Raw genomic sequence first — 26,623 nt, forward strand, 5'->3', positions numbered from 1 at the left:
ATTTTGCTAAGTGTTGATTTTAGACTCTTGGTGTTGGACTTCTGTTCCGTGTAGGTAAAATTGTTAATATCGTCTGTTAGCTGAGTTTTTCCCGTTAAGTGGGTATGCATCATTAATAGCTTGTTAAATGTTAAGAAGCCTTGAGACGCTGTTTCTAGCAAGATGTTGCTTCTGCCCCTATGGTCTGCCCCCGGGAGTCTCACAATAATAAGAGCGCTGTTAGGAGAGATGACGAGTGGCATTCACAGTGGCCAATCAGAGTGGTATTCAAACCGGATACGTCACACGGGATGAACTAAACTAAGGAAGTAGCGTAATTCATATACCGATAGCAGCACTGTTTGTCCAGCGGCTTAACGGTATACCAATACCGTCCAATCAGGTACCGGTAATGACTTAGTACCGGTTCTCGATACCCATCCCTACTGGTTGGTGTACACCAGAGATGTTCACAAGTCTTTTTTTGCAAGTCCAAGTCAAGTCTCAAGTCTTTGTGGGGTGAGACTTGATCAAGTCTCAAGTCTTTGGTCACGAGTCCAAGTCAAGTCTCAAGTCTCTAAAAAATAAAAGTCTCATGTCTCTTCTGGGTGTAATAAGCCTTCTATTGTCTGCTGCTATCCAGTCTGTTAAGAATACTGCACAGCTATATCTAAGACATTCAAAGCATTGACTGTATTATTATCACTCCTATATCTATTAGCATACAGTATCAGTACTGATTAGTTGTTTGTTATATGATCACTTTAAACAGGCTATTGCAATGCAATATGAGGACAAACATCACACTTTAGCTACATGCAAACAACTTATAAGCAAAACACTTCAGAATCAGAAATCAGTATCACAAATACTTTATTAATCCCCCGCAGGGAAACTGTGTTAAAAGTAAACATTTGTTCTTTGCAACTAAAAAACTATTGCTGCAATATTATCTGAAATATACTGAACTGGTGATATTAAAACATGACCTGTTCCAAAAGAGATATCTACCATTAACACCATTTACCAGCCAAATGCTGGTAAATCATGCAAGTGGCTGGTACTGTATGTTGCACGCACCAGCCACAAATAACAATGGCAATCTATTGAGTGGCTGGTAACATTTCAACATTCACTAGGCTAGCCATTTGGCCAGTGGACACAAATGTTAAAATTTGACCTCTGCAACCGTATTGTTTAATTACACTGGGTCTCTAATTACATCTTTTAAGTCTACTATAAATAAACATATTCCTCTATCCTCTCACTCAAACCCAGTGTAATGGTAACCTGATAAACCTGTAACATTGACGTTACGTGGTCAACAATAAACCTGTAACCTGCCTATAAACCGACAGATGTATTTATGTATGTAACTATGTATTTTTCTACGTTTAACGTTAGCCAGTAGATGGTGGCAGCGGAACGTAATGATTAACGTTACCGACCTTTTTTATGTCATGTCAAGAGTTGGATGTCAACGCCACTCAACGCAAACAAGTGTGACAAGCAAACATTCACTCATCTTTTCAAATATTCAGTTACAAAGCTAGTAGCAAGCTAAGTTAACATTACATAGCTGATGCTGAGCTAAACATGTTTGCTAACCGTCCATATGCGTTAATGTGACTGACCTCTCCGGGTGAGTTTTCAAGTGCCTGATGAAATTTGACGTTGTTGCACCAGCATCCTTGATTTTAATATTGCAGACTTTGCAGTGTGCGCTCCTTTTGTTGGTGCCGCCGGCGTTTTGTTCGAAGTTTTTATAGTTGAACCTAATTACAAGCGGGACAGCTGCAGGTGTGCCGCTGGTCGCCATGGTGTTACCATGATGTTAATGTTAATGTTAAAGGTGGGGTAGGTAAGTTTGAGAAACCGGCTCGAGATACACTTTTTGTTATATTCCATGGAATGCTCTTAACATCCCGATAGCCGGCCCGGCTAAAGTAACTGGATGGCCTACCTGCCTGTCAGCCTCCCATCGGGGCACAAACTTATCTCGTGCCCTCATTGGTCATGTGCGCGTTCGTGTGTGTTGGAGGAGTGGCTCTGTGAGGAAGTGGCAGATTTTCTCCGGTTGTGTATTTTCAAATTCTAGCGATCTCGAGCCGGTTTCTCAAACTTACCTACCCCACCTTTAATACGCCAAAAATAGAAAACACTGATTGTTCACGAGTCCCAAAACACGAGTCCAAGTCGAGTCCGAAGTCTTTTTAGCAGGAGTCCAAGTCAAGTCTGAAGTCTCTGTGTGTGCGACTTAAGTGCGACTCGAGTCCGAGTCACAAACTCGAGTCCCCATCTCTGGTGTACACTTATGCATGCATCCATTGTAGAAGTGTCAGACTGAATGACACTCAGAAAATAAGATGTAATGTATTATAATGATAATAAGATATAGTAAGAAAATGTATGAGCTACCAGTCAGAATATAAACTTTTAGGGAGACCTGACGGGACACTGACCTGTTGCAGTAATAGACGGCGTTCTGAGGGTTGATGGCGATGGCCTTCGAGTAAAACTCAACAGCAGCTCCGTAGTTCTCCACTTTCATTTGGTCGTTACCTGCAGTTCAAAACACATCACCTTATTGTAAATAAAATATAGAAAAGAAATCCCAAATAACGGCAGTGAAGAGAAGATCCTTCCTTATTGTCGTCTCACCATCAGTTTTGAGCACCTCTGCCTCTTCTCTCTGATCCTCGGTGATGGAGTTAGGAGGTTGTTGAGGAGCGGTGTTGTTGTTGACCTGCGACTCAACCGGAAGCTGCAACAAACAAACTGTAAGACTGACATCCCTGCCTCAACATACTCAACCTGATTTGATCTTTATTAACAGATATTTATATTTCACATGTGAAAAGTCACACAAGCTGCTTTACCCCGGCTGTGGCTGAGGCGAAGATCTCCGGTAACGTCATGGGGACAGCGAGGGTATGGTCGTCAGTCGAAACCTCAAACGCTGTCTCCAAACACTGAACAGCAACTGCAGAAGGGCAAACTCACTCAATAAACAATCTGATAAAACATAAAACTACTACTATTACCTCATTCACACCAACGCGGTTCGAGGGCCGGTTCGGAGCTGGAGCTTGAAAAGCACCGGGTTTTCCTGTTCACACCGCAGCGGAGCAGCCTCTCCGTTTCAAGCACCAAAAAAAATTGTCCGGCTAGAGCAAAAGCACCGCATACGTCACGCTTACGTCGATGTGGGGCAGGGGGAATCGGAATCATCGTTGAACTTGATGATTACGATTGTAAAGCAGTTTTGAATGTAACATGTAACGACTGTAAAGTTGGTAGTAAAGTCGTCCAATTTCTTCCATTTTGTTTCGACAGAGCAAAACCAAAACGAGTAGCGCTTCAACACAATCGGCCATTGTTGTTATTGTCGGTTCGAGCTGTGAGGGGTTCCCGCGCGGTTTGGCTTTATGAAGCAGGCACGCAAACGGTTACGTCATGACGCAAATGATGACGCAATGACGCAGCACCAGTCGGACTCTGGGCGGTGTGAAAAGAGCCGGAGCTAAACCGAAGAACCGGTTCTGAAACTGAAAAGCTCTAGCACGGAGCTTGAACCGGAGTTGCGATCCCGCTTATCGATCCGGTCTTTTAACGGTACTTTTATCGGTTCTTTTGGAGAAAAAAAACAAGGTAAACTAACTAAACAAATTGTGAACAAAACTAACATTGCTTTTTATTCGAATTAAATAAATCATATTTCACCTCAAAAGAAACAACAATGTTTTAACAAATCGTGTTAAATAATGTGATGACAGAACTGTAAACAGAATAGCTGAAACTTTAACAAAATAAATAACTCTGTTCCCTCTCATCATTAGCCCATGTTTGTATAATTGAGTTAACTCTGTGTGTTGCTGCTAGCATACATAACACCTGACGTGGAAACGTTACTCGTGGATGGGGGGGGGGGGCTACAGAGCTACTAGAAAGACAGTCGAACCCGGTGCATTCCTCCGTCTGAATGTGGTGCACTTTTGCTAAATGTTTAGACAAATTGCTCGTGTTACCGCCCTTACATGCTAAACTCTTATTGCACTTTAGGTAACGAGCATCGAGACGGGTAAAGTTTAACCACCTCGGAGCGCGTTCTCTCCGCCATCTCCTCCGTGTGTGTGTTGCTGCATGTAGCAGCCGCGTGTGTGTAAACTGCCCCGCCCCCTCGCAAGCAGGCGGGCGAGAGAGATCGAAAATACTAAAAATGATCATAGACGCATTTTGCAGTCTTTTTGCGTATTAGAAACGGAGTTGGCGACACTAAAACTGCAATATAATGTTTGTGTAGCAATAATACATATGACATATTTTTTACGTGTCTCCAGTACCGATAAAAAGACCGCTAACGTCGGAGCTTAACGGTACCACGGTCTTTAATAATTCAGCCCTGGGGCCCGTTTAATACTGGGGCTCTGTACCCATCCCTAGGTATAAGTGGTGTTGATCATCACTATTTGACATCTCATAGCTGGGTTTTTGGGGAAAGCAACATCATTTGTATTACAAAAATTATAACAGTAAGATATGTCAAGTTACTTAGTCTCTTATCCTTAAATATACATTATCTGTCGATAAATAGCCAGATCATATACTTATATTTACCTGAAAGTTGTTGGATATGCTTCTGACACATTAAATGAACAACTAAGATACAACATAATATGTAATGTATATCATTTAATAATATATCGTATTTTATTTAGCTACTTAAACCAAATACTGACAGTCCTGATTCAAAACTAGAGTGTTTAAAATCTTAAATGATTGATGATATGAATGAAAGTACAATGTGACCCCTGGAATTGACAGGACATCCTACAGAGAAAATGTCTCACTCTCCTGCAAGTGTTTGAACTAGAGAAACACTCAATCCACTCTGATTATAGCGTCAAAGAGTGAAAATTCTTCACGATAAGTTATTTTTAAACATCTCTGTGGCTCGTACATCCAACATACTGTACTTGCAGTACACACATAATTTGAGCGGAAAAATATCTAATTGTGATAGTATATCAAATAATATCATATATAATAATAATATAAAATGTTTTAGTCATGTATTCTACCCCTGGTTTTGTTGTCTAAGGAGGACTCACCTTCCAGACTCTCCTGGGCCCCTGAGGACAGGTTCCCTGACTTGAGCTGATCATGGAGGAACTGGAGGATGGAGAAGGCGAGACGCTTGTTGTCTGTCATGGTGACGGAGGCTCAGACCTCTCTTTGGTCACTGAGGGAGAGAGACCCTGGAAATAAGGACAAGGACAATATTCATCAGTTAGTCAAGTTGTGATTATATTAATAAATGTCATGCAGAGGGAAAAAAAACACAGTATTATATGTATGATTTATAAACTTAGTTTTAAATTAGATGTAACTGCTTCCTGTTACAGAGTAGGGATGGGAATTTGAAAGCAAATGTATATTCGAATATTCGACCCCCAAAAAAACGGTTAACCGATTAACCGAAATGTACATATGGAATGTGGGAAATGTTTTTACAAAAAAAATATTTTTTTATTTTTTATTATGAAACATAAATAAATACATCCAGGGTTCTTACACCTTTTCCAAAGTCAAATTCAAGCACTTTTCAAGCATTTTCAAGTTGCATTTTCAAACTTTTCAAGCATCTTACAGCGGTTGTAAATTACATATTTATATACACATACTTATACTCAAATGATTATTTCCCTACCTCACATTAAATCAGATGTTCTTTATGCTATAAACAACCAAATGTGTGTTTCGTGATAGCATTCTACACGAGGATGACAAATTAAAGAAAAGAAAACTAAGTTTAATATTTCAAAATGAGTGATCTGTACGTAGACTGGGCCTCCCATATAACCTGTCTGAGCCAATATAAAACAATCAGCCAAATAACTTTTCAATACATTATTGATTACTATTTTTGAGGTACTTTTAGGTTAGCAGTAAACATAAGTCAGAGGTAGATGGTGTACTTTTACTCCACTACATGTATTAATACCTTGAGTTACTTCACAGATGTGGATGAATGATGTGAAATATAATCAAGTGTTGAATCAGACTTTAGTTCCACCTGGAGTAAATCCACCAGCTACCCTGCAGTATACAAAGTCATTCAAACTAGCTGCACCTTCACCAGCTTTGAGAACACTTTCATGATCAATCATTATAAAACATATCATATATATTATTCTGAGATGGACCAATCTGCACGACGACTACTTTTACTGTCGCTACTTTCACTATATTTTGATGATAATACTTTTCTACTTTCACTTGAGGAACATTTTGAATGCAGGACTTTTATTATAACAGAGTAACACTCTGGTACTTCTACTTTTACTCAAGTACAATATCTGAGTACTTCTTCCGCCTCTGTCTGATTTCAAACTCTTCCATAACACCCTGAGTAAGTTTGCAACTGTGTGTTTTACTCCACTTGGTGTAAATCAAACTGCAGCAGCTTGACCACAGAGCGTGAACGTTGTGATCAGCTGATTTTGCGCAGTTCTCCAGTGTGTGCACGGGGCACAGAGTGTGCACAGGGGAGTCTCCCTCTGTGGCCCGTTGGAGGAGTTTTGGCACAATTCTGTTGTTCACACCGACGTTAACCCTGTGTGTGCACACGGCGACCAACTCTGTCGTCCGGTGATCTAAGCCTCTGCCTCCTGTAAGCTTCACAGGTCCGTCGGTTATGTCCTGCGCGGCTCGGCCAGCTCCAGTTCAGTCAGTCACAGAAAGTCCGAAGAGTTTTTGCAGGGAGCGAAACGACAACGTAACTGCTTAATGTCTTTTTTTTTTTTTTTTACATGTCTCGTAGTTTACTCCAAAACTTGACAAGAAACACGTATAGACGAAATATGTGTTTTGTTTAGATGTTTTGAGGTATGCAAAGGCGCGTAGTGACAAGTGACGTTACGCAATTCAGATTTTTGCCGCGCATGCGTACCTGCGTACCAGTTATGTGCACCCCTGAGTATACCTCAACAATGGAATTATGATCAGTCGAAATGGCCATGACATGGGCCCTTTAAGTACAAATTAGAGGTACTTGGGAAATATAAAATAAGTATATAAATAATAGAAACTAATGACATTTTGACAATCTGACAATTTTGACAATCAATACCTGGTTCTCACAGGACAGCAACGCTACTAACATATAATGAACTTTTATAATATAATATGTTTTTAGGTTAAATTCTAAAAACGTATATAAAAAAGTTAAAGTTACCACAGCTTCATACATCTGCAGAAGTCAAATGCAAAAAACGAATTAATGCAGCAGTCAGTGGCGGCAGGCCCATAGGGGCGCCGCCCCCCCTCTTCCCACATGTTGATTGTCATTAAAAAAAATATATATATATTTAAAAAGAATATATAATAATAATAATAATACATGGGACTTTTATAGCACTTTTCATGACGCTTATATAAATATATTTTTTTAATTTTATTTTAATAAACAAGGTAAATATTATATAATTGGTATCAGTCAAATGTATAATCTACAATAAAATCTCGTTTAAAATTGTGTTACGATGTCTAAAGTTACTGATAAATGACATGTTTCCTGCCTGGCCGCAGCGTGTATCATTACCCTCTCTCGTCTGGGCGCTAAGAAAGGAGCCCTCAGCCAGAGCAGCAGCAGCCAACACATAGAGAACTATGGGTGCAACAACTAATCGACTTAATCGATTACCAAATTAGTTGCCGACTAATTCAGTCGTCGATTCGTTGGTGACGTCATCACGTGTGTTTTATGCGCCGTTAAGCTCCAACGTTATTGGTCTTTTTATCGGTACTGGAGACATTTAAAAAATATATGTCATGTATTATTGATACAAAAACATTATATTGCAGTCTTAGTGTCGCCAGCTCGTTTATAATATGCAAAAAGACAAACAAATGCGTCTAGGATGTATTTCCGATCAGACGAGATCTCTCTCTCCCCGGTCTGTGTGGGAGGGGGCGGGGCAGTTTACACACACGCGGCTGCTACATGCAGCAACACACAGCGGAGATGGCGGAGAGAACTCGCTCCGAGGTGTGGTTAAACTTTACCCGTCTCGATGCTCGTTGCCAAAAGTGCAATAAGAGTTTATCATGTGAGGGCGGTAACACGAGCAATTTGTCTAAACATTTAGCAAAAGTGCTCCACATCCAGACGGAGAAATGCACCGGGTTCCACTGTCTTTCTAGCAGCTCTGTAGCCCCATCCACGAGTAACGTTTCCACGTCAGGTGTTATGTATGCTAGCAGCAACATGATGATTAGAGGTAACTGAGTTAGTTAGTTTGTTAAAGTTTCAGCTATTCTGTTTACAGTTCTGTCATCACATTATTTAATACGATTTGCTAAAACACTGTTGTTTCTTTTGATGTGAAATATTATTTATTTTATTTAAATAAAAAGTAATGTTCATTTTGTAAACAATTTGTTAATTTAATAATATATGTATTTTTGAATCAAGTATTCATCTTTATTGTCTTCATTGTTAGTTTCCACATGCCTAAAACAACCTCAAGCTAAATCTAAAAGTTGATGGCTAAATAAGAGCGTTTGAGAAATTGTGCAAGGCATACAGTAATAGTCCGAATAGTCGATTAATCGTTTCATTAATCGATAGATTCATCGACTATCAAATTAGTCGTTTGTTGCAGCCCTATAGAGAACCGCAGTGACGCATCCTAAAACCCGGATGTAAACTCCTTCCAGTTCCTTCGTCAAAAAAGCAATCCAATGTCTCCATAGGATTTTGGAAAATAGCTGGAAATAAGGTCTGTGGTTGAAACACATTCAAGAAACGGATCACGTTTTGTTCAGCCGGATAATATCCACATGTCTATCCTACTTTTATCATTTTCTAATCATAAATCTAGTCACAAGAAGCAAAATGCTAAGGTTATGCTATAAACGAACTACAACAACGTCACACAACTTAAGATCCATATTAAAAACTACAGATTAAACATTGTACAAGTTGAAACGTTTGTTTTAACAGTTTGCAAGAGCGCAGGTACTTGCTTTCAAGTAGTGATGGGAATTATGGCTCTTTGAAGGGAGCCGGATCTTATGGCTCCGTTCCTTTCAAAAGAGCCGTTTTTTTTAAAAAGGGGGCGGGGTCTATAGGTTTATCTGCGAAATAATCACCAGGATAATGATTGACTGTATTGCCAGACCTAATGTCAATAATCTGCATTGTAAACATGACACAAGGTGGCGCCATATCCATCTCATCATGTCAGTGAATGTACTACTTTGAATGTACCCTCTGTGTGTGTTAAGTAAATAAAGTTGCCTTGCCTTGAATGAAATTCATGCAACTCTTAATATTAGATACTGTGTTTTTAAAGGTGGGGTAGGTACGTTTCAGAAACCGGCTCGAGTGCACTACAATTTGAAAGTACACAGCCGAAAAGAATCCGCCCCTTCCTTCAGACTTCCTTACAGAGCACCTCCTCCAACACACATGAACGCACATGACGTCAGCAGACTGGTGAAAGTGGCCGCCTGTTGCTGGCGAGTCATTGAAGTACTGCTGCAATGCACGCCCAATGACGGCACGAGATACATTTGTGCGTGCACGAGATGGAAGGCTGACAGACAGGGCGGCAATCCAATCCGTTTAGCCGGCCCGGCTAAACGGATTGGTCGTGCTTTTTACAGTATTACAGCTTCCACAGATGACATTTTTTAATGGATTTTTTGTCAAAGCACTTAAGATATTCATTGCTATCGGGATGTTAAGAGCATTCCATGGAATATAACAAAAAGTGTATCTCGAGCCGGTTTCTGAAACGTATCTACCCCACCTTTAAGTGGCGATGGAGAATTCTTTGTTGACCCTGCTTTAAAGGGTATTTTGTCTTTACAAATGGTGCGCTTTATCACTGCCTGGGTTTTGGTTGAAGTGCATCCAATTCTGCTGCGTTTTCTCGTTTGGCTCGTTTTCCATCCGAAAAACCCGTCGTCTACCTGTCCTGTACCACTTGTTATGACTTCTCTCTCTCGCGTATTCCGTAAAGACCCACCCCACCTCACTCCTCGTGCTGAAACCTACCAATCAGAGTAGGGGCGGGTCTTCACAGAATACGTTTGGGGAACAAAATCAAGCTTTTCAAAAGGCGAGTGGATTTTGGCAGGCAGTGAGTGCGGACCAACGATTGAACGATAACAAGAACGGCTCTCACCAAGTAGGACTCGGTTCCCCTCGTTCGTACCAAAGAGCCGTTCAAAAGAATCGGCTCGTTCGCGACCAACACATCAATACTTTCAAGCAGAACAGGGCAAACAAACTTAGCGGGAGTGTTTACGTTTTTGGTGTAATGACGTACAACGGCCTCGACAACTTCTGTAGTCCTATTCAGCCACATGTTAACAACCATCGTTTTTCAGACACGTAAACTCTTCAAAAATCACCAGTGGAGTCACTGCTGATGTATTTAATGTCGTAGAACAAAACATGAGCTGTCTCTTCAATGTGTCTCAACCACAGTCCTTATTTCAAGCTATTTTCCAAAACCCTATGGAGAAAATGCATTGCTTTTTGTCGAAGGAACCGGAAGTGGTAAAAATGCTAACTTACTTCCGGGTTTTAGGATGCGTCACTGCGGTTCTCTATTGCTGACTGTTGCTATCTGTAAACTATGCCGCCAAAACATAATTTCAGCCAATCAGCGTAGTCAGATCTGATGGTCATAGGGCGCCAATTTCAGCGCCCGATGCAGTCTGTGAGTTGTTTGGACTTGTATCCAAGGTGACGCTACAGTAGTTGTTGAGGATGGCTGCGTCTGCAGGTGGAGACTCCGGGTGCTAGTGGATCGCCGGAGCTGTAGATTAACATTTACATGCTTATTGTAGTTGTAAGGGCAATGCCTGTAGCACCATGGAGCATATGGACATATGGACCTGTATTTTACAGGAAAGGAGTGAGCAGAGGGTCGTGTTGTCGATTCTTGTTCAGTTTTATGTGACTCCTGACCCTCTCAGACTTTGAGTTGCGCGCGCTACTAAAGAGACGCGCTACCATGGAAACCAAACAATGGTGTAGCTGTATTAAGGTCCGAGTGGAAACAGTTGTGAGTAAATCTGATTTTGTCAGAAATATGACCCCGGGAGGAAACCGGGAGAGGGCAATGAATTTGGGAGTCTCCCGCGAAAATCGGGAGGATTGGCCACACACACACACAGTTCGTATTCAGTCTCCTGATTTTAAATGGGAATTCAATCATTTGAGTGTTCCCAAAGCACCAGTGTTCTGCAGTTTGTGTGGGCCTACTGTACTGTTGCACAGCTTATACTGTAGAAACTATGTCCAGGACAAGGTATTTGGACATTTTGGAAGATTCATAGCTAACCACACTGAAGATTATGGATGATATCATATTTTTAATATCTAACATCACCAGAAATCATAATTTAAGGGGTCATTTCTCAGCAGTTATATCAACCGAAAAACGTAGGACTTGTGGTATTAGTGGAGTACTTTACCATTGTGTTACAGGTACTTGAACTGCAGTAAAAGATCCCCACCGACCACACACACACACACACACACACACACACACACACAACACACACACACACACACACACACACACACACACACACACACACACACACACACACACACACACACACACACACACCACACACACACACACACACACACACACACACACACACACCCACACACACACACACACACACACACACACACACACACACACACACAACACACACACACACACACACACACACACACCACACACACACACACACACACACACACACACACACACACACACACACACACACACACACACACACACACACACACACACACACACACACACACACACACACACACACACACACACACACACACACACACACTAGATTAAGCTCCCCCTTTAGCATTAGCTTTTAGAATTTTCTAGAAACTCCCTGGTGGGAGGGACTAGTCGCAGGGTGACGCAAGTGAGGGAAGCAAGGATTTCATTTAACCGAAGTGAGAAGGACCCCAAGCCGGTGTCAGTAGAGGTTTCTCAATTCTCTAATTTCCCCTCCTCGACTCCTCGACTCCTCCGCTCGCATCTCCTGTGCGGGACTAAGTCTTGAGGATAGGAGTCGAGGAGGGGAGTCGAGGAGGGTACATTTAACAATTGAGAAGCCTCTCTAGTGTCGTTGTTACTGTCACTACCCGATCTGCAGTGCGCATGTGCGAGACATGGATGTAGGACCTATAATAAGAACTGGGTTGCGTTCCAATAGTCCATTTAGCTTAGGAACCATAACCAAGTGAAATGACCCGGAAGTACGTCAGTGGCAGCCATGTTAAGGGCCGTTCCAATTCTCCAAATGAAAGGAAAGGAGGTTTCACACTTCCTTTATAACCACCTTTAGCTTGGGAACCACTGGACCTCCCAAAGGAGAGGAGAAAATGCTGCCCCACAATGCATTGCAGCCGCAGCATTTGCCGTCACACAACAGTCGGCCGTTCACGGAAACAACCGATTATGACCGAGAAATGATATCATGAAAGTTACGGTGCTTATTAAGCTTTTTAAAACGTATGTGGTAAACTATGTCCAGGACAAGGTATTTGGACATTTTGGAAGATTCATAGCTAACCACACTGAAGATTATGGATGATATCATATTTTTAATATCTAACATCACCAGAAATCATAATTTAAGGGGTCATTTCTCAACATTTTCTTTCGGGGGAGCATCCCCCCGGACCACCCTAGTATTGTTTGGTCACCATTTCCATAGCCCCACCAAAAATATTTTCCACCAGCCGCCACTGGCAGCAGTTATATCAACCGAAAAACGTAGGACTTGTGGTATTAGTGGAGTACTTTACCATTGTGTTACAGGTACTTGAACTGCAGTAAAAGATCCCCACCGACTCTCTCCCCACACACACACACACACACACACACACACACAAATTAGATTAAGCTCCCCCTTTAGCATTAGCTTTTAGAATTTTCTAGAAACGTATGACTGATTGATTGAAAAGTTTATTAACAGCTTGTATATTGGGTACAGTACAGTACAGCTCAAAACATACAATTGTTAAGGGGATGCAGACCAGAGAAAGACTTTCGTCTTGTTTACATCAGGGTCCCCCATTTCCAATTCATCATATCGGTTCGACTGTTTAAGTAATGCTAACACTAGCCATCTTGGTAACGTTATATGAATCATGTGAACAACTAAAAGCCACCTAGCAAACAGCTGAGTGTAGGTCAGATATAAGAAGCCAATGTTGAAAAGGAATTTTTAACTTGGATTTCCCATAAACAAAAGTAAGCAGGTTAGCTGCAGTTAGTCTGCTGGGATTTGGTTAACTACTAGATCACAATTGCTTGTAAAATAAAGTTTTACCAATACAGGATATAATTATAGCAGGTTAACTCTAGGAGAGGAGGTGTACAAATGGGCACAGTTATTATGGGTGGAAGCCTCCAGCTTCAAGGTATACTCGACATGTTGACAGGTAGTCACCGGGGAGATGAGCAAACTCATTACTGTTTCATTTACAGCAGTCGCTTTATAACTCCTACTAAGTCGCTATTTTTAAGTGTTACTAACATATGCCAAATTACAGTGTTTTGACAGCTCATTGTATGTTTCAACGTCTGTTCTAATAGGTGTATGGTTTTACGAAGAAGCAAGACCCTGTTATTTTTTCAGAGTATTCTAAGGGTTTGGCGTGACATGGTCTCCTTCCAAAACGACACGATGCTAAGTAGCAAGCGACCTAGCTTATTAGATTCCGTTGACTCCAGCGGTGCTGTCCTATTTGTTTGAAGACCGGCATGCTGCCTGGTATAACATGAGGACACAGTAGTGGGTTTTTCCTACCAGTTGTCTCTATGGTTCAGTTGTAGATTAGCCCGAATAAGGATGAATTCACGTTAGCTCCGATCCTTCGAGTATTCGTAGCCGTCATTCAGCTAGCTAATTAGCTTGGCTTGGAGTTATGTCGTCATGCGTAGGCGCCGGTGTGGATTCATTCGTTTCCGGCGTCAGATCCATGCCAAGGCCCTTTCTCACTTCTCTTATTTTTCATTTCCTCGCTCCTCGGTCTCGGTCTCACCGGAAGTTGATTTGTCTGCGCCATCTTGAGTAGCGTCTGGTAGCATCCCAATGGCCTTATTTTTGCCGGAGGAGCGAGGAGCGAGGAGCGATAATAGAGGAGCTATAATCGAGGAACCACCAGACCATCCTTCGATGAAATCCTCAAACACTCACCCCGCCCTCTTACAGTGTATCGCTCACTGATTGGACGATGCAGTGCCTGCACTGATCTAATGCTTCTTAACATGAGAGCAGTTTCTCAGCGGAGTGAAGAAAACACATGAACCTCACGGGAGTCACTCCTCAGTTTATACCGTGTTTTGTTTCAATTCATGTATCATTTAGTTACAAATATGTGATATATTTGAACAACAAAGTGGTCAAAAATCATTTTATTCATTTTTTGGAAACATTTTCATAATCTCTTTTTTCGTTTTACATTTTCATTTATTGTCATTTCCATTCAGTCAGTCATTAAGTGCTATTAAAATGTTAATGTGCTACATATCCACACAAACAAACAAAGTGTGCAATCCAATGAATGTTAATCTAACTGGGTTTTGATAGATAACATATCTCTTTTTCTTCTCTCAATTATTTTATTTCTATTGTGCACTCTAATCAATATTAATCAAACTATTGTTCGTTTATACATTTTAAGAATGGCGTTTATCTTTTTTGAGAATTAGTTCTTATTTAATTTTATTTATTTGGGTCTACAACAGATGATACAAATGTTTGTGTCAGTAAATGTGCACTAACAGAGGCGGGGGTGTTTGTGGAAACAACGGGGACAGAGCTGCTGTCAGACGATCAGCTGTGCAGCGTCATCAAACGGACGTCGCTTCACGTGACGCTCCGGAGGAAAGGACGTCCCATTGCTCTTAAAACTCATTTCCCTGCTTCTCGTGGTTTCCTTGCGTCTCTCCATGCTTCCCTGGTGGGAGGGACTAGTCGCAGGGAAACGACGCAAGTGAGGGAAGCAAGGATTTCATTTAACCGAAGTGAGAAGGACCCCAAGCCGGTGTCAGTAGAGGTTTCTCAATTCTCTAATTTCCCCTCCTCGACTCCTCGACTCCTCCGCTCGCATCTCCTGTGCGGGACTAAGTCTTGAGGATAGGAGTCGAGGAGGGGAGTCGAGGAGGGTACATTTAACAATTGAGAAGCCTCTCTAGTTGTCGTTGTTACTGTCACTACCCGATCTGCAGTGCGCATGTGCGAGACATGGATGTAGGACCTATAATAAGAACTGGGTTGCGTTCCAATAGTCCATTTAGCTTAGGAACCATAACCAAGTGAAATGACCCGGAAGTACGTCAGTGGCAGCCATGTTAAGGGCCGTTCCAATTCTCCAAATGAAAGGAAAGGAGGTTTCACACTTCCTTTATAACCACCTTTAGCTTGGGAACCACTGGACCTCCCAAAGGAGAGGAGAAAATGCTGCCCCACAATGCATTGCAGCCGCAGCATTTGCCGTCACACAACAGTCGGCCGTTCACGGAAACAACCGATTATGACCGAGAAATGATATCATGAAAGTTACGGTGCTTATTAAGCTTTTTAAAACGTATGTGGTAAGTTGCCAAAGTGCTTTGTTTTGAACGTTCATCAGTATTATAATCAAAAAGAGAAATATGAACGTTAGTTTTTACTGAAATGATCAAATAAAGTCAACATTTCACTGAGCTGTGTGGGGTTTGTTCAACTTTTAAAATATGTTTGAATGGTGATATACACAGTGATAGGTGTTAAGGACTAACGTTTATAATAAATACATGTGTATTGATTTTAAGATATTTTCATACAATCATACGTATTGGGATCATTTGTATTAATGTGGACCGGAGGGAGAGGGTGACGAGCATAAGTTTCACTTTCCTTTTTTATTTCAATTCCAACTTTGGTCCTGAAGAATATGTTTCTCTGTTGTCCACGTTCATAAAGCATAAAGCAACAGCATCAGAGCACGGTGCAGAGTCTCTAGATGAGTTTACAGTAGTCCCTCGTTCTTATTAAACATCCATGTTGTAGTCCGCTGTATAGAAAACTGTAGTTTCCATAGTTTCCCCACAGCAGCAGACGCACATTCATGACGTCCGCTGGCGCATCATAAACAGGTTGGATAGTGAAAGTGCATTCGGATTCTCTAAAGTACCGCAGTCTCTTCTCCTAAGTCCTTTTGAATTCTCCTATCCACTATCCCTTAACCCTGTGACGTTTCACTCAGAGGTCAAGGAATAGGAGATAGGGTTAGAATTTAGGAGCTGATTTTTGGATTATCGGAACCCAACCACGGTGTGAGAAGTCTTTTTTAGCTGTTCTGTCGTCATTTCCTGCGATCTTCTTCATAAAGTCAGTCAAAATGAATGAATGGGCGTTTCTTTGACTATTTATAGGCAAATATGGGCGTTACGTGAAGCCCGCAAAAGCTGCACCGCATTTCGAGTCGATTGTGATTTATAAAGGGAAACCGGCGTAGGAAGTGCTGTACGCACTTTCCTCGCCGGTACGCAATGTTTGGTGAATCGGAAAATGTCGGAACATTTCTGTACCTATTTTTTGGATTTCTACTACGTAAGCAACCTTCCCACGTGAATCCTAGGCATGGCGTTATAAATGAGGCCCCAGATCAGCTGCTGGGTCTGACGGAGACACGCAGCTCTGCATGATCACCTGAAGCCCCGCCCTCTGTTTAGCGAGCTGAATACGCAAAATGCGTATATGAAGTGTCATGAACGCAATAAATCATACCTTCGTGGGGGCGCGCTCATGTGATTGGCTTAGAATGAAGGAGACATCTGATTGGCTATAGATAGAAACAATTACAAGTACGAATCGGGTGAGCGTCAGGGGAGTCTCAAAAAACCCACACACGAATGCACAGCGATCCGTGCACAGAAAGCTGTTTGTGTTTGCAGGTTCAGAGGATTTAAACGGAAAACAAATATGTGAGGATCAAAAATACATATGTAAAACTTTTTTCTGTATTTTATTTACATGTATATGAAACGGAACACATTTGTGTGTGCATTGAAAAACACAAGTGTGGATCCGGAAATACAAGTGTGAATCATTTTGCGGATCATGAAATACAAGTGTGAATTCCTTCTGTGAGCATGTGTTCTGAGCCCATACAATTACGTCACTTCCGCCGATCTAGCACTAACCCCACAACGGACCTAACGAACCATCATTCAAAATCTGAAACCATGGGGGCCGACAGGTAAACAATGTCCTTACCTTTTTAATTTGACTGATTCATTTAAATGTACAATTGTCTCTGTGACGGCCACGTCTCCTGGTGGATGGTGTCTGTGATCATTTAGATCTAATTAGCTAGCTTTGATCTGTTTGAGCTAGTTTCTGCATTTACGTTAGCTAATTTAGCTTCTGTGCTGTAACTGTACATCTTGTACCCGAGACAGTAAATATGAGTTGATTTAAATTACATAGAAACACGGTTAAACTGTCAGTTTAGTATACAACAAATACAATTGTTCTTTTAATAGTGGCTAATCTCTCCACAGTTCTGTATTGATTCTCTTATCGTTTTTTGTCTAGCATGTTAGCTGTTAGCTTTACCAACCTAACTGAATGTGATTCCTAACGGGAATTCCACCTCAGATTGCCTGCGTGGATTATAGATGGATTACTAATAACGACTCTCCAGTAAATGTACTTCCTAAATTAATTAAATGAACAATGTACTATGCTCCATTTAAAAGAATTTGATATTAAGCTGTTTGTTACCAAATGCGTTATAGTTTCTAATTGTCCGCCTTCTTCAGGAGTTCAGCATACTTCTGATCCACTAAACAACACTTTTATGTACTTACTAATTGTTCCCTGATTAACAGGGTGCTTGTGTAAAGTAAAATATGACTAAATCTGAATATAGTATATAGTATTTGTCATATTCTATTCTATTTTAATGTGTAGAGCTAAAGGTTTCCACATGATCTTTCTGTAGGGAGGATCTGACTTGGTTTTGGCCGATAACAACATCCACTAGTGTTTATTCAGTCCTTGAGCTTTGTATAATATCTGAAGATGTTTAACTAATCAGGAATGGTTTAAGATGCAGTTTGGAGCACAGCACAAACAGAGTCTATAAGGCCATTACACAGTCCATCCATCTATTAGCTTTACCGCTAATCGTTAGAGGTCCTACTTCTTATAATATACCACATCTGCTAACAGCTAATAGGCATCCATATCAACATTACTCCAATAATATGATGTATATTACAATCAAACACTGAAAAATGTGGCCCTATGAGTGCTTTTCATCTTGATACTATTATATACATGTACATCATGTGTGCTTCTTTCATCACTGCCATGCGTTGTAACCCCCCACCCTGCTCACCTGTCCCTCTTCTTGTTCCAGGTGAGGCGGTGAATGGCAGCCAGATGCCGGTCTGCTCCGAGAACCGTCTGCGTTGGGACCTGAGCACCAAGCAGATCCAGCAGCTCACCGACAAACTCATTGCCAACACCAAGGAGGTGTACGATGGCGTGGGAGCGCTGGACATCGACAGCGTCACCGTCGAGAACACGCTCAAGGCCCTCGCTGACGTGGAGGTGGAGTACACCGGTCAGTGTCCACCAATCGGCAGCGTTTCTCTCCTGATGCTAAAGATCATGTGTACAGATGATGGTCATCTCTTTTCATATCCAAAAAGCTAAAGTTATTTAGAATATAGTTCTAAATAAGAACTGACCGTTATTTCAAATTCAAGGATTAATGTAAACCTGTGTCCTGATATAAGGGCAACAATAGCAGGTGAAAGTATCAACAATATCTCTATTTAAAAACCAAAACTTCCACTGAAATCTTTAGTAACTAACTACAACAAATATGCAGCTGGGAGCAAACCCAAATCCCTAAATAGCTGCTCACTGTAAATTTGAAAAGCAGGATGAAATAGCACATTTCTTCATGACTATTTTTAGTGCCAGTTTAATCCATATTAGGTGCTCCAGTGAGTGTTAGTGGCAGCAGGACAGTGTGTGTGGGATTATGTCAGAAGCGGGGAGTGTGTGCACATGATATTGAATACAAATGCGGCCCTGGGAAACGGTGTGCCTCCCTGAGTTACTTTTAAATGTTTTTAGAAAACAATTGAGTTCTGTGGCTCAGAGGAAGAACATATAACAGGCTCTGATACACACACACACACACACACAATACTAGGTAGTAGATACATTCACTGTTGGTCTGAACTAGAAGACTACCACCTGATTTATTCTAAAAGACAGCAGTTAATCGGCAACAGAGCAAGACAAACAAATATTTGATTTATATTTATTATTATTATTTAAATTGACCCCCCCCCCCCCCAGATATTTTTGCAGCTTGTACTGTCAATTTGACGATGAACCTGACTTTAAAGCGGTCAAACACAGCATGACCCTGAGAGCAGTCAGGGCATGAGTCCATTGTGAGCTCTGCAATGAAGCTCTGAGTCAGCAGAATGAGATGGTAAAGACTCGTCAGCAGTTTGTAGAGAAAGCAGCTGAACCAGCTGTGCAGAGACAATAAAGATGGCGAGTTTGTGTGGAGGCAGCTGAAAACACCTCCTTGTTCCATATTTATGGTAGCCCTCTAAATTAACCAGGTAAATTAAAAAGTAAATGAAAATACATTTACTTTTGCAAATATATGAGATTCAGAAATTCAAAATGTCCAAGTTGAAATAATGACTTGCTATATAGAATTTACAAGATACCACATCGACATTATACGATGGGGAAATGATAATGGAGACTTTAAAATGAAGTTCCACCTAGGTATGTTATTTAAGCAAATATTAGAATGGAATAATCCAATCAGCATTTGAATCTTCACATACTTGTATGGGTATTTTATGATCAAATAAATATGAAAATGGAAAGCTGTTTAATCTTAAATATTGAATGTACATCATTTTCAATTTGTCAATATTTGGCTTAAAATATAAATGCAATTCTCAAACTATTTAAGAGGTTCAAGTTAAACTATATTGTCTAACCAAGTGGAATATTGTTTCCTTGGCCTTTTCTGCAGCCATACAAATAAAAAAACTTTCTACATACTAAAAACATCCAAAGGTTTTGAAACTAAATGATACTAGCAATTGACATTTCATGAACCTGCTGTACAGTGGACAACATCCAAACGGATTGTGACGTTGCTGTTTTTTCTCTCCCGGCCTCAGTCCAGAGGAACATGTTGGACTTCCCACAGCACGTCTCTTCCTGTAAGGAGGTCCGAACAGCGAGCACCGAGGCCGACAAGCGTCTGTCTGAGTTCGACGTGGAGATGAGCATGAGGGAGGGCGTGTACCTGAGGATTGTTGCTCTGGAGGTGAGCTGACGGAGAGATGTCCAATGCAGACAGATAGATGAATGAATGGAGGCATAATCAATTAAATATAGGTTGATGGGTTTGTCATTTCCTTTAGTTTTTTCCATATTTTGTACCTTTTCCATTTGACATTTAGCGTCTGCTCATAACCAACCATGAAACACTATCACATGTACTCTAAAGTAAACTCCCATCCCAAAAATCCTAAACACGAAGTGATGTTGAAGCCAGGAGCATTTATTGATCTGCCTGTCTGTCTGTTATGAGTGGACCCTTAAAAATGTGAAACATCTTAGACTTTCTTTAAATTTGGTTTTACATTATTGGACTTCATTTGAACAATAAACTGTTGATCTAACAGCTACAATTTGTTACAAACGTGCACCAAGTTAAACATGGGACAACAGGAAATACTGGGTGTGGTTGTTGCTTTGTTTTAGAGAATATATTTGTGACATGGAGGCAAAAATCCTAGGTCCGACCGGCCCACTTCGGTACCGGCCCACCGGGAAAACTTTTCCCGTTTAGTTCCGCTAGTACCCCTTATGCTGCGTTCACACCGGACGCGATGCGAATATTCGCTTCGCTCTAAACGCTCGAGTTTCACCGCGGCTTGCAGTTTGTTATATCGCGTCATTCAAAACAGACATACCGTTGAGGCGCCGCGCCGTTGACGGACAGTTGAGGTTGTTTACACTTCCATGCAAGATCGTTTTGGTTATTTCTGTCCTTGACTATGGAGGATATAACAACTATTGCTGCTTTGTACCTTCTGTGGAAGTGTATCGTAAAAAATTGAACTCTCGCGTTTGACGCGGCCCCCTTCAATCGCGTGATTCGCGCCGCGTCCACCGCTTCATGCTCGCCGTCGGAGTGAATTCGCGTCTCTGCATTGACTCTACATGTAATCGCGCCGCCCCCAAACATCGCGGAACTTTTACCCCCATTTTTAGTGCCTGCTAGAGAGGTGGTACTATCCTGGTACCAAAAAAGTACCAATTTCTATTGGCTGGGCGAATTGCAAACCACGGCCCGTAAAACTCTGAAAAGTTTTGTGAAGCCGCCATTGTATTTGCTGGCATTAGCATTATTAGCATTAGCCCCTCACACCAACAGAGAGAGAATGGCAACACAAAAAAAAACATGGGAGCGGTAGAGTGATGAGGAGGTGTCGGCGTTCTGGCAATTTACTCGGAAGGCTTCTACTGAAGCCAGTCCCCACTTCGGGTGGCAGTATACGCCGTGAAGTGGTTTGCGGCCTGCCAGTTAACCCAGAGCAGAAGAAGAAGAAGAAGTGACGTCAGCGGCTTCATTTGCCTAATCCTCCCTCAGGGACTTATTCCGGTGTGAACGCGATCTGTACTTAGTGCCCTGGGGTACTAAGTGCTGGCACTAAGTACGGCAAAGTACTTGGTATGAAAGCGGCTAAGGGTATCATAATCTGGCATAAAATAGCTATATGCAACGTGTGTGAAGCAGAAATCCTGCTGCTCCACCCGCTGTGACGGACCGGTGAGCGGAGCAACACACACGCTATTTTATCTATCTGTCGGCGGCGGTTAAAATAGAATCGCCCCGTCAAAATTGAAATCCCCTATTAATGTAATGATTATAGGTCCGGGCCCGTATAGGTCGGCGCCTGGGTCCGGATCCGGACCGCAGTCCGCCTGTTACTGAACTATGCTCTATGCCTTTCAGACTTCTCAAGAGTTATTTTGAATGTAGGACTACATTACGGAGCTACTTGCATCACATCGCTTACATTTATTCACATGGCACTCATCAGTTGAGTTAAGCTACTTTTGTACACGTGCGAAATTGCAATACCTAAAGCTTATCAAAAATCTTAACTTCACATCAAGGTCCAAGAAAAGGACAATTTCTCACATATTATTATTATATTATTACATCACCTTAATCAAAATAAGTGTATTCACTCTTTTTTACAGTCAGTGAGATGACTGGCATGGAGTCCACCATACAGGTGTATGCTGGAGTGTACCCACTTAGGTTCACTCTAATAGAGTCATTGAAATGTTCATCACTCAGTCTTGTTCTGTATTTAGATTTCATGACATTCATGTCAGAAAAAGCTGCTTCACAAAGGCCTGTAGAGCCAAATAAAGCAGACATGTTCAGTGCTGCTTGGTGATGTTCTTATAGTTTTCTGGGTCTACAAGGCTCCAGAAATGTTGTGAGTTTTGCTGAGACTTAAGCTGAACATGATTTTGGAGATTTATAACCTCCATCTCCATCTCCACAGGATTGACACTGAACAGTTCAGCCATCTTCTTCGTCTTGACATGAAATTATAAACCATAATAGATCAATTGTATAGCTCTAGCCTCCCTATATCTGTGTGTGAAATTGTTCCATCCTCAAAAACTAATGCTTCTGCAGTCTAGCTGCAGCTTCAAGCAACGGTCTTCTGTTAAAAAAACGGACACTGAATGTCCTGAATGTGGCATCACACACAGGACTTGTTTGTGAGACAGTAAGACAGAGAATATAAGTGTGTACCCACATGCAGTATTTTTGTTTTGATATGCTGTTGTAAATACTCCTGTTGTCTGCTGTGTTCTTACAAACACAAAAATAGTGCTTGTGGGTGCACACTCACATTCTCTGTCTTACTGTTACATAAATCCCATGGATGTATGAGATTAAGTTAGCTTCATTATATCTCAATCAGTGATTAAGTGAATAATAAAGTTTCTATCAGGTTACTACTATCAGCCTGTCACTCATTATATTTAGGGGGGGCGGGGTTTGGAGGAACAGAGAGCAGACAGTGATGGCGGAAGCTTTTTTCCTACTGCCTTCACAAACTTTACACACATATTTATCAACTGAAAATAGCAGGAGGACATTCATACTCTGCAATCCAAGACTTGATTAAATCCTCCAAAAACCTGACATGACGATTACGAGTGTTTTTCAAAAACATAAATCCATTCTATTATGTTGTATTGGAGGGGGGAAGTTAGAATGGTTCTGTAATATCTAAGTTCCTTTTCAGATAAGACGGGATTCTTTCCTAAATGCAGGTAGAAACCATGTTTCGGTAATAGCCATGCTCTCAACGTCAACCCAAACTGATAGAAAGATTGGGACGTTTCTGTCATGAGGCTTCTGGTGACCTGGTTTCTCGTGCCAAGGTGTTTTTGTTTCTGTCTGCAGAAAAAGGTGGATGCCAGCAGCCTCACTGCAGAGTCCAAGCGTTACATGGAGCGTCTGGTCAAACTGGGGAGAAGGAACGGTCTCCACCTGCCCAAAGAGAAACAAGAGGTGACCAATGTTTTTTTTTATCAATTACCTTTTGTTCATGCAGGGAAACTTCACTGAGATCATTACTCTTCCACGAACCCACCCAGGAAAGGGTCAACATTCATATGATGCCAATCTTAATTTGTAACAGATACTTTTTGTTGTTGTGGTTATAAAGCTTTACCACACAGAGTATCCCGTTATAATATTTTTGGATAAAATCCTGTATGATGTAACTCTGATTCTGTTACATTTCTGTAACAGGAGATCAAGACCATCAAAAAGAAGCTGAGCAACCTGTGCATCGATTTCAACAAGAACCTGAACGAGGACACTACCAGTCTGCCCTTCACCAGAGAGGAGCTGGGTGAGTGTTGAGCTTCACACAGTCGGCCTCGTCTTCCTCTCTCTGTGTACTCACACATGTGGTGGTGTTGCTTTCAGGCGGCCTCCCAGAGGACTTCCTCAGCTCTCTGGAGAAGGATGGAGAGAAGCTGAAGGTCACCCTCAAGTATCCTCATTACTTCCCCACCATGAAGAAATGCTACATCCCAGAAACCCGCAAGAAGCTGGAGGAGGCCTTTAACTCCCGCTGCAAAGAGGTGAGACACAAAGTGAAAAAGTTATTGTCTTTGACTTGGCTTGAAGAGGTTTAGATTTTTAAATAGTTTGAGAGTCAGTTTGTGCTGTTTTTTCTTTGCCAGATCGTGATAATCTGAGCGAAGCTCTGATCGCCAGAAGAGTTTTTCATAGTACAGAGCACTTCACAGTCAGTGAAGGGTTAGAGATTACACGTGGGAATACAAAAAAAGATATATATCTATTTTATATAAAGATGTGTGTGTGTTCGTGTTCAGGAGAATTCGGCCATCCTGAAGGAGCTGGTGGAGCTCCGGGCTCAGAAAAGCTCCGTGCTCGGCTTCACCACGCACGCTGACTTTGTCCTGGAGATGAACATGGTCAAAACTGGGAGGAAGGTGGCCGGCTTCCTGGGTGAGTTCACAACCTCAATCACTGAAGTTACACCTGAGAGCTCCTGAGACCTGCGGAGAAACTTGTGTTTGTTCAAATGAAAAGTTAAGGGAGGTGCAGAATAAGGGAAGGTTTCACTGGGAGTGATGTACACCTTGGGTTATCGGTAAGAACACACAAGTTTCTTGGTAACGGTGGATTTCCTTTACTTATGAATATCAGCACAACAGCAATACAGCCATGGAGCAGGTGTAGTGTATGTGTGGTCTATAACAGAGAAATATAAAACTACATTTAGGATCTCTTACTTAAATATATTATACAGTAAACAATAACTTTCCCCTGAATAGTACTTTATTCTAAGGCTACTTAACTGCAAGTTGTAATAAAACCATTACAAATAAAAACATGGAAAATACCGCACAGATAACTCCTTTAACTTACAATTAAACCGGTTAATATGTCATCCAAACATTAGAGATTGCCAACATTGTCAAACATAACAGAGAAAGGTATATAATAATGCTAACATTAGCTTCGGTAGCTTAGCTCAACATGTCAATAACAGCCGGAGTTAGCAAACTCCAATACAACTCAAATGCCGTGAAAGGCTCAATAATATCCCATTCAGTGTGCGTAACATAGACTTACTGTTGGTCAGCGCCGCACAAAACTCACACACCACGTCACCACGATTAGGTCCAAGCTGCTCTCAGTCGACTGACTTTTCCTCCTAACTCTAGCTACGCAGCTTCATGTGCTTGATAGTTGTTGTAATTGTGCGTGCCGCCAACAGAGTGCGCTGGACTAACAGTCAACAGCCTTTCGAACATAGCCGCCCCCAATTGCCGTGTAAATTGGCTTCCATGGAAAGGCCAACTACTCTGATGAGGGATCTGATCCCTTGTTGTCCTCGTCCTGGATCTCTGGGAGGACAATAAGACGAACTATAGGCCAGGTGTAGGTTTTGCCCTGTACCTTCACTTCTGCTGTTCTGATGTGACCATGTGGACCAGGACATATTCTGGTCACTTGCCCAATCTGCCATAATGCTCGTGGAAGCTGTGGGTCGACAAGCAGTACAACCGCTCCTACTTTGATGTCTTCTGTTGGTCTCTGCCACTTGCCTCGAGTTTGAAGGCTAGGCAGATAATGTCTCACGAAGGCAGATCAGAAACGATCAACCAATGTCTGTGAATGTCTCCATCTCCGCTGTCCTAGAAGTCCGGATGCAGGATAAACCACCTGGGGCAGGGAGCTGTCAGCTCGATCCAGGAGCAGGAAGTTAGGGGTCACAGGGTCAACTTCAGCCACGTCGGAAGAAACATACCCTAAGGGTTTTGCATTTAGGATGCTCTCAACTTCAGTAAGAACTGTCATGAGCACTTCACCACTCACCTTTTCAGAGCCAATGGTAGTGTGCAGAGCAGTCTTGATGGAGCAAACTTCTTATTCCCACGCGCCACTGAAGCGTGGTTCTGCTGGTGGGTTAAAGCGAAAACTGACCTGTGGCTTAGCCAGTTGCTGCTGGAGCTCTGGTCACATATTGGCGAACGCTTCCCTGAGCTCCCTTTCTTCCCATCCAGATTGTTATCAGCGCAAAGTTCAAAAGCCAACATCTGTGATGGTATGGGGGTGTGTTAGTGCCCATGGCAACTTGCACATCTGTGAAGGCACTATTAAAGCTGAAAGGCACATAAACGTATTTTCTAGGGATGTCCCTGCTTATTTCAGCAAGACAATACCAAGCCACATTCTGCATGCGTTTCAACAGCGTGGCTCCGCAGTGAAAGAGTGAGGGTACTAGACCGGCCTGCCTGCTGTCCAGACCTGTCTCCATTGAAAATTATGAAGCGCAAAATACGACAACGGAAACCCTGGACTGTTGAGTAACAGTCGTACATCAAGCAAGAATGGGAAATAATTCCACTAACGGTAACAAAGCTCCAACAATTAGTG

The 26,623-nt window shown here is 41.8% G+C and overlaps 2 protein-coding genes across 2 annotated transcripts in view; one reads left to right on the forward strand and one right to left on the reverse strand.

Moving 5' to 3' along the window:
• The window catches only part of LOC117534329 (small glutamine-rich tetratricopeptide repeat-containing protein alpha-like), a 29,651-nt gene extending 15,517 nt beyond the window's left edge, over positions 1-14,134 (reverse strand). Inside the window, exons 1-5 of the mRNA XM_034198522.1 lie at positions 13,861-14,134; positions 5,091-5,237; positions 2,859-2,962; positions 2,641-2,743; positions 2,442-2,541 (exon numbers count right to left, since the gene is read on the reverse strand). Of these exons, the coding sequence (XP_034054413.1) occupies positions 2,442-2,541; positions 2,641-2,743; positions 2,859-2,962; positions 5,091-5,190 (407 nt within the window). The 5' untranslated portion in view covers positions 5,191-5,237; positions 13,861-14,134. The remainder of the gene's footprint in view (positions 1-2,441; positions 2,542-2,640; positions 2,744-2,858; positions 2,963-5,090; positions 5,238-13,860) is intronic.
• Positions 14,135-17,142: 3,008 nt separating this feature from the next.
• Positions 17,143-26,623, forward strand: part of thop1 (thimet oligopeptidase 1) — a 29,119-nt gene continuing 19,638 nt past the window's right edge. Inside the window, exons 1-7 of the mRNA XM_034198521.1 lie at positions 17,143-17,299; positions 18,467-18,673; positions 20,277-20,425; positions 23,606-23,713; positions 23,957-24,059; positions 24,137-24,294; positions 24,550-24,685. Of these exons, the coding sequence (XP_034054412.1) occupies positions 18,490-18,673; positions 20,277-20,425; positions 23,606-23,713; positions 23,957-24,059; positions 24,137-24,294; positions 24,550-24,685 (838 nt within the window). The 5' untranslated portion in view covers positions 17,143-17,299; positions 18,467-18,489. The remainder of the gene's footprint in view (positions 17,300-18,466; positions 18,674-20,276; positions 20,426-23,605; positions 23,714-23,956; positions 24,060-24,136; positions 24,295-24,549; positions 24,686-26,623) is intronic.

The sequence above is a fragment of the Gymnodraco acuticeps genome, unplaced genomic scaffold (assembly GCF_902827175.1).
Source record: "Gymnodraco acuticeps unplaced genomic scaffold, fGymAcu1.1, whole genome shotgun sequence".
NCBI lineage: Eukaryota > Metazoa > Chordata > Actinopteri > Perciformes > Bathydraconidae > Gymnodraco > Gymnodraco acuticeps.